At 46.2% G+C, this 12,336-nt stretch overlaps 1 protein-coding gene across 2 annotated transcripts in view; it reads right to left on the bottom strand.

The window, feature by feature from the left end:
- The window catches only part of LOC142566014 (mitogen-activated protein kinase kinase kinase 13-like), a 673,242-nt gene that overhangs the window by 338,162 nt on the left and 322,744 nt on the right, over positions 1–12,336 (bottom strand). For both annotated transcript variants that reach the window (XM_075676704.1, XM_075676705.1), the window contains 3 exons: positions 8,550–8,708; positions 8,178–8,336; positions 6,331–6,660 (listed from right to left, as the gene is read on the bottom strand). In XM_075676704.1, the coding sequence (XP_075532819.1) occupies positions 6,331–6,660; positions 8,178–8,336; positions 8,550–8,708 (648 nt within the window). The remainder of the gene's footprint in view (positions 1–6,330; positions 6,661–8,177; positions 8,337–8,549; positions 8,709–12,336) is intronic.

Genomic DNA, 12,336 nt, shown 5'->3' with positions numbered 1-12,336 from the left:
TGGGTATGAGGTGTGTACTGCAGCGGGACTCCTCTTTTGCACTTTCCTAAGAACACTAGGCACCATCTAGTGCCACCACAGTGAAGGCTGCCCATGGCCTCCGATAAGCCTGATGCGCCAGTGCGTGCTACCGTTGAGAAACATGGCATGTGCGAATCTAGCTCCTCTCCCACGATTCTTTCTGGACACGGTGTGCCATCTAGTGGCACTACCGCAATGTCTGCATGCGCCCGCCGAGAAGAGAAACATGGCATGCCGTTGCCTGCAAATACTGAGAACTGTTCCCTCGCTTGCCGCAGAATCAGTGGCACACGCTCAGCAGCCCAAGTTGACGAGAGGTTCATTGAAGAGGGGTACATACCTAGTGCATTCATGGTGCAGCTCACTAAGGCGTAGGCGTGAAAGGCATTAGTTGAAAAGCAGCACATACTGTGTGTATCCCTTTGGACCCCCATCTGCAATTTATGTGCAACTTGAGCCATTTGCTTGAGCATTCAGTGGGCACATGCCATTCCAGCCTTGTTTTATATAGCGTCTGCCACCTTAGTGCTGTAACCTCCCGTACTGCACGCTCATTTTCTAAGTAACAGGGAATAAACCCCATTTCATTCGTACCATGGCTGGAGCAATCTCTACCTTTTGCCGGTGAGTAAGCAAACCCGCCGCAGTGTTCCTTTGCATGCACTGCGAAGTGGGGACAAGGTATGTGTCTCCTCAGACCTTAGCAAGTCAGTGCCGGGCTCGTTAGCCCAAACGCCCACAATACCCAGTCAGAGTGTCTACCAAGTTGACATTTCCAAATTCCCTGAGTTTTCCAGGTTTTCCCTGAGTGCCATTGCAAATTTCCTGGAGTGATGCAGAACTATGTTTTATGTCAAGACGGACTGAAACCATATCGCCTGATGCTGTCACTCTCTAGTAAGCATATGAAAACAATAAAAACGTGACTTAACCCAATTTGAATACTAAGGAGCAGTGTTTATGTTATTCAAAAGTAGAATAGAAGACATGGGTTAGTAAATGCACAGCAAATAAAGTGTCTTCGAAAAAAATTGCAAATGTGGTCGGACATTATCCAATACGAATAAAAAGGAGATGCATATAGAAGCAAATATTTTCGAATATGAGCTATTTCTATCAACTGATAGCAACCTCAGTGGGATGAGGCCCGAACTCTGTCACAATTGAGATTCTCTCTCAACAGCTCGTAAACCTCAACTGTCTTGACATACTCTCAACCCGCGCACGACGCCCGAGTGTTGTGTTTCACTGCTTTAAAGAGTTTATTTTGGTTTTGATGAGGGACACCTGCATCTCGGCATCAGCCAAAACTTTATTTTTTGAGCTCAAGCTCCTTCAAAACGGCGGCAGCAAGCTTCCATTCCCGTTTGTTCCTCAATGCGTAGGTCATTTCTCTTGTCCACCTTCCGCCACTCGTTCGCCCCAATGACCATTTGAAGCATCTTGGTCAGCTGCACAGTCCACGACCGATTTTTCGAACTCCCTAGGGGCCGCGGAAACGTCCGGAAAATCGGCCAGTTGGAAAAAAATAAATCCGTGTCATTTACTGCCCTTAGGGGCTCAAACCGCCACAGGCACGTTCGAAAACGCTCTGAAGGCCTGTCGGTACACGTATTAGGCATATCGGCGCTCATACTGTGACAGGAAATACCGGGTGCCTGCGTGTATAATTAAGGAATCCATACTGTGTTCCGTGGCCCCTTCCCATGCTTGTTATGCTTCACTGCAATACTTTTACGGAAGCTTCACCAAATAACATTTCTGTAGGGAGGCAAAGCTGACTTTCAGGAACCAGCATTATGCAACGCACCGTGTTTTCCAAGTTTCTAAGCCAATCGCGAGGACCACAAAGGCGGAGTCCGTGCCACTGCTGACAGCAGCTAATTCTTTCAATAAAAAACTCGGCACCCAACGGCAAGAAGCTTCATAGCGAACGTCGAAGCAGCTAGGCCTAGCGTTGCCGCAGTGGTGGCAACGGCTGCCAGCGGATCTGCGTGCGAGAGTGCCGGTTCGAGGTGGCGAATTAATCAAAATGGCAGTGGTGGTGCCTTTGATTATTGGCGCTTCGGACCTGCGGTCATGGCAAAACGTCCGGAAATTCGGACGGCGAAGCGTTCTTGCGTCGGAAATTTCACACGTTTTTATACGTTGACTCTATGGGGTACGTGCCTGGGTCGCGAAGCCGTCCAAATTATCGGGAATGCGGAAAGTCGCTCGTTGACTGTACACAGGCAACTCCTCCTGCCGACGAAAGGGCATCAAAGACGATTCATTACGATTCCTGTCTGTTACTCGATCCAGCATTACCGCAACTTTCGACCCTTTCAATAACATTGCCGCTAATTTTCCCTGATAGAGGCCCAAATTCCCTGAGTTTTCCCTGACTTTTTCTAGACTACTCAAAATCCCTGAGAATTCCCGGTTTTCCCGGTTGGTAGACACCCTGCCAGTGCATTCGTAGTGAAGCCTGCTAATGCATCGAGTTGCTGTCTTTGAGGAACCCTTGCGAAATTGGTTTGGTTCAGCTCAGCATTGGGGAAATTTATTAGATGTTTTTTGTCATTGTAGAGTGGCACATTTCCATTGGCTCATACCTAGTTACTCAAGTGGGCGACAAAGATATTCATTGAAGAGCGGCATACACCTACTGGCACATACCCAGTGCTACAAGTTGGCATCAAGGAGCTCGAACAGCGGTGTCTACCCAGTCCCGCATCTATAGTTACCCAAGTCGGCATGAAAGAGCGTTGTTGAAGAGCAGCATGTATGTACACATTAGCATATACTGTATTTATCCTAACATGCCCTTGATTATAACGCGCACCCGGTTTCCGTGACCAAAAAATAATAATAAAAAAAATAATAAAAAACTCGATTGTAACGCGCACTCGTTTTCCACGAGCAAAAAAAAAAAAGTACAATACTATGCACCTCGTGTTTTCATACAGAAATACTATTTTCTCTCATTTGGAAAAAAACAGATTTATTCCCAATACAGTAAAGCCTCGTTAAACCATACCCACTTAAACAGTACTTTAGTTTTAAAAGTAGTAAAGTCAAATCCCCGTCAAATGTGTTCTGTATCTGCATAAACCATATATCAGCTTATTGCGTATGTATCGATTAACACGTAGTGTTTCCACTTTTCGTCGAGCAAACATGGCGGCGCGTCATCTCTATCGCGTCGCCCCGCAGAACAACAAGCCTCAGAGATCGGAACCATGGATCAGAACAACAGCCTCCAAGCGCTCTGCGCATTTGCGCATGAAGCCACATGAACATCAACATCATTTCGGCACCATGCCAGGGAGTGTTGTGGCGTCGTGCAAACAAGGACTCGCGTCATGCTGAAGCTCGGATAAAAGAGATGCCAGGTGCTCAGCATAGAAGAAAAATTAGACATTGTTCGTGCTATCAAACGTGACATGAAGAAGTTGGCACTGGCACACGACAGGGATCTGCTGTTGACTATGGTTTGTGGCATTTGGAAAGCGAAGCAGTTCCTCTGCAGCACTGTTGCGGCTGCGAAGAGATGTCAGCTATGAGCTTCGACTTTTCACCATCGTTGCCTGTGTTGTTGCCAAAGTGTCGCCTAGCAACAGTGATGAGGACGACACGGAAAGCGACAGCATGGGCAATTCAGGCCCGACAGCGGCAGAAGCTGCGCTTTACATCAGCCTCGTGAATGCAATCGTTGCGATGATAACAGCACCCCGCAATGAAAAAGGCACCCCGCGACACCAACAGAGATACCACGCCTGTGCAAGGAGAATCTGCAATGCCAACGAGGAATCTGCCATGTGAGTGTTTGCCAAGAAGAGGGAGCTGGCTGAAAAGCTGGCTTGCAGCTTCAGTTAGTTTGAGGCCGCGGTCGTCGCTGTTAGGCCGCTGCGGCATCAAACGAAAAAATAACACTTTTGTTGCGCGAAGTGAATAAATACTGCATGTTTTTTCTTTCCCTTTTCATCGCACTCTCTCTGAGTTCCGTTTTTGACAGGTATAAGTGGGCTATCTCATGCTGTTTCGGTTAAGCAGTACTACCGTTTAATACATTCTTTTTCCGAGCTCCGGCGAACTACAGTTTAACGAGGTTTCACTGTACAATAAAGTTGCGATGAATAAAAACACAAATGGAAACGGCATACCTTCCCGCCAAGATTTTCACTGCGCTGGTACGAGTCGCGTGGGCTAATAGATATCACTTGTTGTCCCTATCAGACAACTCCTTATCGCTATCAACGGACCAAAGCATTTCATCCTCAGTGCCGTCCATGGCATTCAAAATCCCGCACTTTTCAAAGGCCTTGTTGACCATGGCGGATGGGATCGCGCACCATGCATCTTTCACCCATCCAGCAAAGTCCTGCAGCGAGGCAGGCTTCATTTTATTGGCGGGCGTGAATTTGTGGCAGCCACTGACAAGCCATTAGGTGTAGAGTGCCCGAATTCTATCTTTCACTGGCTTGTTCAAACACACATCGAGCAGCTGGAGCAGCAATGTCATGCCCCCGGGTATCACAAGATTGGTGTTGCATGCAGCCAGCTTGTCCTTGATGCATTGGTCAAGGTGGCACCTGAACGCATCGAGCACAAGCATCCCACGCAGATCCAAAATGCCGCCGGGTCTCTTTCGCCAAATGTTATCTATCTAGTCTGCAACCAAGACCGTGGCCATCCAACTTTTTTCATTTGCGCACAATCACGCACTCGGAAACACAATTACTTTTGGGAGCGTCTTCCATCTGAAGATAAGATACGGGGGCAGCTTGTGCCCATCCGCAGTGCAACAAAGCATTGCGGTGATTAGTTTTTTGGTGGCTGAAAGACAAAATGTGCACTTGCTTCGCCCCCTTCTTTTCAACGGTTGTGGAGGCAGGCATGTTAAAGTAAAGCGGCATCTGATCGGCATTTCCAATCTGTCCGAAGTGGTAGCCGTTTCTATGGCGCAGCTTCAAAACGTATCGCTGAAAACTGTGCAATTTTTCATCATATTCTTCGGGCAATTTTTGGCATATCCCTGTCCGCTTTCGAAGAAAAAAGCCTTTTCTTTCCATAAAATTTGATAGCCAGCACCTTCTCGCTTTGAAGTCACTCTGCATTAGCCCTTTCTGTGGGGCTAACTGCATCGCCCTTACTATGAGCAGATCGGTCGTCACAGGCCTCTGTGCCACTTGCTGCTCTTGCACGTATTCTGCGAGCAGCTCTTCTATTTTGGCAAAGTGGCCCTGCTTCGGTCCACTGAAACCTTTCCTTGTTGCTTCGCTGGCGAAAATATTCTCCTTCTGTTTGCGCCAGTCCCGCACACAAGTTTTACGAACTCTGAATGCCCGTGATGCGGCCCGATTTCCGTCTGTCTCTGCGCACATGATAACTTCCCTTTTAAATGCGGCATCATGATGGACTCGGCCTACCTTCGCAGTCGGCGCTTCCATGCTGATTGAATTAACACAGAAAACGGGAAGACAGGCGGTAGACTAGGTTACACCAGTGCCTGGTTACACATATAACATGGAGGTATGCACATGGAGGAAGCTACGGGAGCTAGGCTAGAAACACGTACAAGGCGGCCATTTTTATCATTCCGATGGCGATATGGTAACGCAGATTTAGGGTCGTACTCGATTCTAACACGCAGGCAATTTTTGGACCTGTTCTATCGGAAAAAAGGTAGCGTTAGATTCGAGTAAATACGGTACTCAGTGACCCAAGTTGGTCCCACAGTTGGCTTCAAACCATGTTACCTCAGCACAGCGGCCTGATGCGCTAACCACTTGACCACAGACTACCCATTGACCCAGATAGCCAGAAAAATGGTTAGATACAAACATACATAGATACAAACATACACAGATAGATAAATAGCCCTCAGGAAGTGTGAGACGTACCCAAACAATGCTAACACATTAAAAGCTTAAGTGAAATGGGCCATTTTCTGTGTTCTTGATAGCGAACATTGGTGCCGGAAAATCATACGAAATGGGATCGTATCAATGAGGTTCGCCTCTCAGGAATGGGCCAGCGTTCCCCACCCACCCTTCATCATACCGAGCTCTGTGAAAATCAATAAACTAAGGAGATTCACCCCTGTGCATGAGGTGAGGATCCCTTGGCAGAGACCACTCAACAGCATTAAGCTTGAGGAGTTGCTTCAAACAGTGGGAGAAAAGGTTGGACAAGTGTACTGACTCTGAGAGAGATTGTCCCCCTGGTGTTTGTGTGTGTGTGGTGGCACCACTGGTTTGGCTGAAGGCTTTGGCATGGGCCCTCAGTTCAAGTGTGACTATGGAGTGCTTGGCCATGGAATCCCACCGTATGATCTCACGCTCGCGCTGCTCCAGCTGCAGCAGGCAGGCTGTAAATTCCATGTAGAGGTTGTTGGTGCGCTCCAGCTTGCGCTCGTAGTGCAGCCGAATGTCCTGGGCATGGCGCAGCTCCTCCCGCCGCCGCCGGATCAGTTCCTGCTCACCCTGGGGTTGGCCCTCCTGGCGAATACTCTGCATGTAGCGCCGTATCTCCTCCTTCCAGCCAGCCTGGGCCGCAAAGTAGCTTTCTTTTGGCGTGCTCAGGATCTCCACAGCTGCTATGTCTAGGTGCATTAAGATGTGCCGGAATGAGGGCCGGTTTCGTGGCTTGGGGCTCCTGCACAAGACGACAGTATTACCGCAAGCAAATAAGCAACTCCATTCCATTGACCTGCACTTTCTCAACTGATGCAATTGCAATGCCACGTCCAAACTTCAGAAGAAACTGAATATATAGTTAAGCCTTGACATGATGCAGTCAGTAAAATCGGCACTTTACTTGGTTATATCTAAATTTCGTTATATAGTAGACTTCAAGTAATTTGAACATGATGGGAGTGGCAAATCTGACCGACTTATCTGGCCAGTCGAATTAAACAAGATGCAGACGAAATGTCAAAACACACTGCTGACTCATTTGGCAGTACTTGCCTGATTCTAACACGCCTCATGCACATGCTTTCTATGTGTCCAAAGTAGAAAACTAATGTAGAGATATCATTAAAGCTCCTAAACTAAGTAGAAATCTGGTGTGCACTCCATTTATTAGCATTAATAAAAATGGGCAAGGGCCTAATGTTGCACAGCAGCAGCCAGTCTCCTAACGTCAGCTTCGCCGCATGGTTTTTGATGTATGCTTTGCCGCAATAATTTGTGTTATGCGGTAAAGCATATGAACGCATGAATGCCAGATGAAGCTATGGCCATCTTGGTTAGCCCAGACTTTGCCCCCACAGCAACACACACTCGACGATGTGCAGCACTTGCTCACGAGGGAAGACCATGTCGCCATCCCTCTCGGCTCACTCTCATAAGCTTTCCCTCGCAGCCACAGCTAATGGTGAGCAGGGGGTGATATGATCTTGACTTAATATGGAACATGACAGTGAGAGGGTCCTGCAGCAACACTGCTCAGTTTCGGCAGTGGCTCTCTCGATTTGAGAGGTGTGTTCAAAAGCAGCCATATAGAATTGAACCACTTGGCCATCTGCATCCCCTATTTATTGCCTCAGTATTCTTTTGTAGTGGCAGTGAAATTTTGTTACATTGAAGTTTGTTATATAGATGTTTAATTGTATATTGCTGCACAAGGTAGTAAAGCACGCACACAAACAGCGTTGCTACAAGGCACATAAAAGATTCCCAAAGAGACCCATTTCTCAACAAGCAAACAAAGTTTGTCATTTTTTGTTTGTGTAATAAATTGAATTTATTTTAATTTACAATGTTGTCTAAGCAAGGTGTAAAAGGGTGAAAGTGTAGAGAATGTTATTTTTTTTTTATACTTTTGCGAAGACAGAATGACCTGCAAAAGCTGCAGTACCTTTTTTTTTTCTTTTTTCATGACAAAATACAGCAGGCACTGAAAAGTTTGGAGTGCTATAAAAATTTTCTTCAAATCAAAAATAGACATTTCAAGCAAATAAGGCAGACTAAAGTAGACGAGGGCCAGAGAAGTGTCTGAATGCTTCCTTTGAAATTCATAATGATTGTGCAAATTAAGTGCATGACCACAAGTTGCACTTGATCTTTTCAGTGATCCCACCAGACAAGCCAGGATGCGAGTACTATGACACAGTGAAATGAGTTGCTACAAGAGGTCATATATGATAAGGTGAATTGTGTCATGCTCACCAGCACTGGCGCATTAGCAGCCGGAACCCATCTGGGCAGGTGGCAGGCACAGGTAGGTGCAGGCTATTGTTGCCCACGCCCCAGATGATCGCATTGGAATCAACATCCTTGTACGGCGTCTCACAGTTGAGTAGCTCCCACATGACCACACCATATGACCTGCAAAACCCGCATGCCATTGAATGTCCCAAAGTGTGCAAAACAAAAAGACGGCGCTTGTCCGCTGTATAACACGCATGCAGAAAGGTAAGGCTGTACATAATAACTTTGCACATCCAATCTAGAAGTGACAACAGTATTGGTGCACAGTGCCGAACCCGTCCTGTGGCTTACAGACATGCAAAAATTGTGTCAAAAAGAAAGCAGACGCACCAGATATCCACCTTCTCAGAGCAGGGCTCATTGCGGATCACCTCGGGTGCCATCCACGCCACTGTACCAGCAAAGGACATCTTGGTGCTGCGCTCACTCCATTGTCGGCTAGTGCCAAAGTCCGAGATCTTGAGCACATCATTGTAGCTGATCAGGATGCTGTCACAATCAATAATGAAACACACATTTCAATATCTTCCAGCTGATATAGCATTAATGTACTACAGTCAAACCCACTTATAAGGTCCTTTGTGCCAAAACCATGATCTAATTATGAGGCACGTTATTGTGGGGGACTCCAGAATAATTTTGATCACCTGAGCATCTTTAACATTCATCCAATGTACGGCACACGAGTGTTTTTGCATTTCATCCTCATCGAAATATGACTGCCACAGCCGGATTCCGAGCACACGACCTCATGCTTATCAGCACAGCACCGTAGCCACTCAGCCACCACGACAGGTACTGATTTGAACAATATGTCAGATATAACAATGAGCAGCGATGCACCGTTATGTGTTCTATGGCGAAATAAATCGCTTACTACAATGCTCCCATGCTGCATTATCAGTTATAACAATTAAATGTGGCTACTAGGTGTGTGTGCCGAAAAAAATGCAATATCTTTGGAAAAAGATGTGAGCCGCCGCACCCGCCTGCATGCCCTTTGCCACACTCGCCTTTTTGCCACGCACATCAAATCGCCGGCCTCTCTCTCTCTCTTGAATGAATGAATGAATGTGTGTTGTTTAGTGGCGCAAGGAACGGGTATGGCCAAAGAGTGCCAAGACAGTGTTATTGATTTCGCGGTGGAATGATGAGTTCTGTGAAGTTGATATGACGTGGCTGTAGAGGGGCCTAAAAATAGTCGCTGTAAAGTGCGTAAAATCTACGTGCAATAAGATTATGCCGATTACTAATGATGAGTACTATGAGCCTTACACTACACTGCGGAAGAATGATATGATATGCAGAACATGTAAGATGCAAAGGTTAGCTACAGCACAACTATCCCAGCAGCATCCTCTAAAGAGAGGAAGTGCTATGAATGTATGGAACTAATAACATGTAAGACCACGTCTCTGAGGAAACCTAGGACTGTGTCTGTATTAAAAAGCGGTTCTGGACCGAGAAACATTGCAGGATGAAGAGGAATGTGCTGCCAATATGCTAAGGAAAAATGTATCTTTCTCTCAAATTCGGCTTCCCTACACTCCAATAGGACGTGGAGTATGGTCAGCCTCTCCCCGCATCTACCACAGGTTGGAGGCTCACTTCAGGTGAGTAGAAAATTATGGGTGCTAAATGTGTGTCTTATTCTGAGACGACAGAACAGGACATCAGTTCGGCGCGATTTTGTAGTAGAGGGCCAGAATCCTAACTGTGGCTTTATCAGGTGGAGCTTATTATCCGTTTGCACGTCCCACATGTGTTGCCAGTGACCTCGCAGCCTCCTTCGCAAGAAAGGCCTCAGATCTGTGACAGGCACCTCAGCGGTAGGGTTAACAGCTTGCGATGCGATTGACGTGGCCATCTCGTCCGCCAGAATGTTACCCTCGATGCTCCTATGGCCAGGCAGCCAGCCAGGCCCGTACCCAGGATTTCTTTTCGGGGGAGGGGGGGGGGGGCCCAACAACTCCATCATCATCATCATCATCATCATCATCATCATCATCAGCCTGTTTTATGTCCACTGCAGGACGAAGGCCTCTCTCTGCGATCTCCAATTACCCCTGTCCTGCGCCAACCCATTCCAACAAGCACCCGCGAATTTCCTAATTTATCGCTCCACCTAGTGTTTTGTCGTCCTTGATTGCGTTTTCCTTCTCTTGGTACCCATTCTGTAACCCTAATGGTCCAACGGTTATCTAACCGGCACATTACATGACCTGCCCAGGTACATTTTTTTCCTCTTGATGGCAATTAGAATATCGTCTATACCCGTTCGCTTTCTGATCCCCCCCCCCCCCAAACCACTCTCTTTCTCTCTCTTAACGTTATGCCTAGGAATCTTCGTTCAATCGCTCTTTGCGCAGTCCTTAACTGGCTCTCAAGACTCTGCCCCATATGTCAGCACTGGCAAAATGCACTGATTGCACACCTTACTTTTCAATAATAATGGTAAGCTTCCAGTCAGGAGCTGGCAATTTCTGCCGTATGCGATCCAACCTATTTTTATTCTTCTGTGAATTTCCTTCTCATGATCAGGGATCCCTGTGATTAATTGACCTAGGTACACGTACACATTGCAGTAGTACTCTGCAGATTTCGTGATAACCTGATTGATGACATAGATGTGATCCATTGTAAAGTATCTCTTCCTGAAGCCAGCCTGTTCCCTTGGTTGACAAAATCCAGTGTTGCCCTTCACAGTCTTTAGTGGCCGACTGGCGATCCTGATCTCTTGTTCCTTTGCCCGGCTATTTATCATTATCTTCATCTTCTGCGTGTTAATATTCTACCCCACTCTTAGACTCTCTCTGTTAAGGTCTCCAATCATTTGTTGTAACTCGTCTGCATTGTTGTTGAATAGAACAATATCATCGGCAAACTGAAGGTTGCTGTGATATTTGCCGTCGACCTTTACTCCTAGGCCTTCCCAGTTTAATAGCTTGAATTCTTCTAAGCACGCAGTGAATAGCTTTGGAGAAATTGTGTCTCCCTGTCTGACCCCTTTCTCTATAGGTATCTGCCTGCTTTTCTTGTGTAGAATTAAGGTAGCTGTAGAACCTCTGTAGATATTCTCACGTGAAGGACGAGTCAGTAAGACGAGAAGCTATTTACAGATTATATTTACAACAACGGTTGCAGCGCTGACCGGTTAGATTCACAGCACGAGCCCAGTTCATTCTTCCTCCTCTTTTCTGGAGTGATGGCGCCCATGCGCCTCGTTCAAACAAACAAATACCACACGCATGTAGCAATATTTTCTAAGCTTTTTAAGTAAGCGTTCTGTACTCCTTGATTACATAGTGCCTCTATGACTGCTGGTATCTCTACTGAACCAAATGCATTTGCGTGATCTATATAAGCCACATAGAGAGGCTTATTTACTCTGCAGATTTCGCGTTAACCTGATTGATGACATGGATGTGATCCATTGTAATTTATCTCTTCCTGAAGCCAGCCTGTTCCCTTGGTTGACAAAATCCAGTGTTGCCCTTATTCTATTGGAGATTATTTTGGTAAATATTTTATATAATACTGGGAGCAAGCTAATAGACCTATAATTTTTCAATTCTTTAACGTCTCCTTTTTTGTGTATTAGTATAATGTCTGCATTCTTCCAGTTTTCTGGGACCCTTGCAGTCGATAGACACTTCGTATAAAGAGGCGCCAGTTTTCCAAGCATTATGTCTCCTCCATCTTTGATTAAGTCGACTGTTATTCCACGTTCTCCTCCCGATCTTCATCGTTTCATGTCTTGCAGGGCCCTTCTGACCTCATCGCTAGTTATAGAAGAGTTTCTGTATCCTGTTCATTACTGTTTCTAAGTGAGGTATCGTGACTCCTCTGGGTACTGTATACAGGTCAGCTTAAAATTTTTCCGCTGCTTTTACTATATCTTCGAGATTGCTGATGATATTAACCTTCTTATCTTTTAGTGCATACATCATGGTTTGTCCTATGCCAGGTTTCTTTTTTACTGATTTCAGGCTGCGTTCATTTTTAACGGCTTCTTCAGTCTTTCTCATGTTATAGTTTCGAATATCAGTTATTTTCGCCTTGTTGATCAGTTTTGACAGTTCCGCGAATTGCGTAACGCTGTGCGGCCGCCAGTACC

This window comes from Dermacentor variabilis, unplaced genomic scaffold, assembly GCF_050947875.1.
Source record: "Dermacentor variabilis isolate Ectoservices unplaced genomic scaffold, ASM5094787v1 scaffold_12, whole genome shotgun sequence".
Lineage (NCBI taxonomy): Eukaryota > Metazoa > Arthropoda > Arachnida > Ixodida > Ixodidae > Dermacentor > Dermacentor variabilis.
The sequence above is the reverse complement of the archived record's forward strand: the minus strand, read 5'-3'. Positions and strand labels throughout refer to the sequence as shown.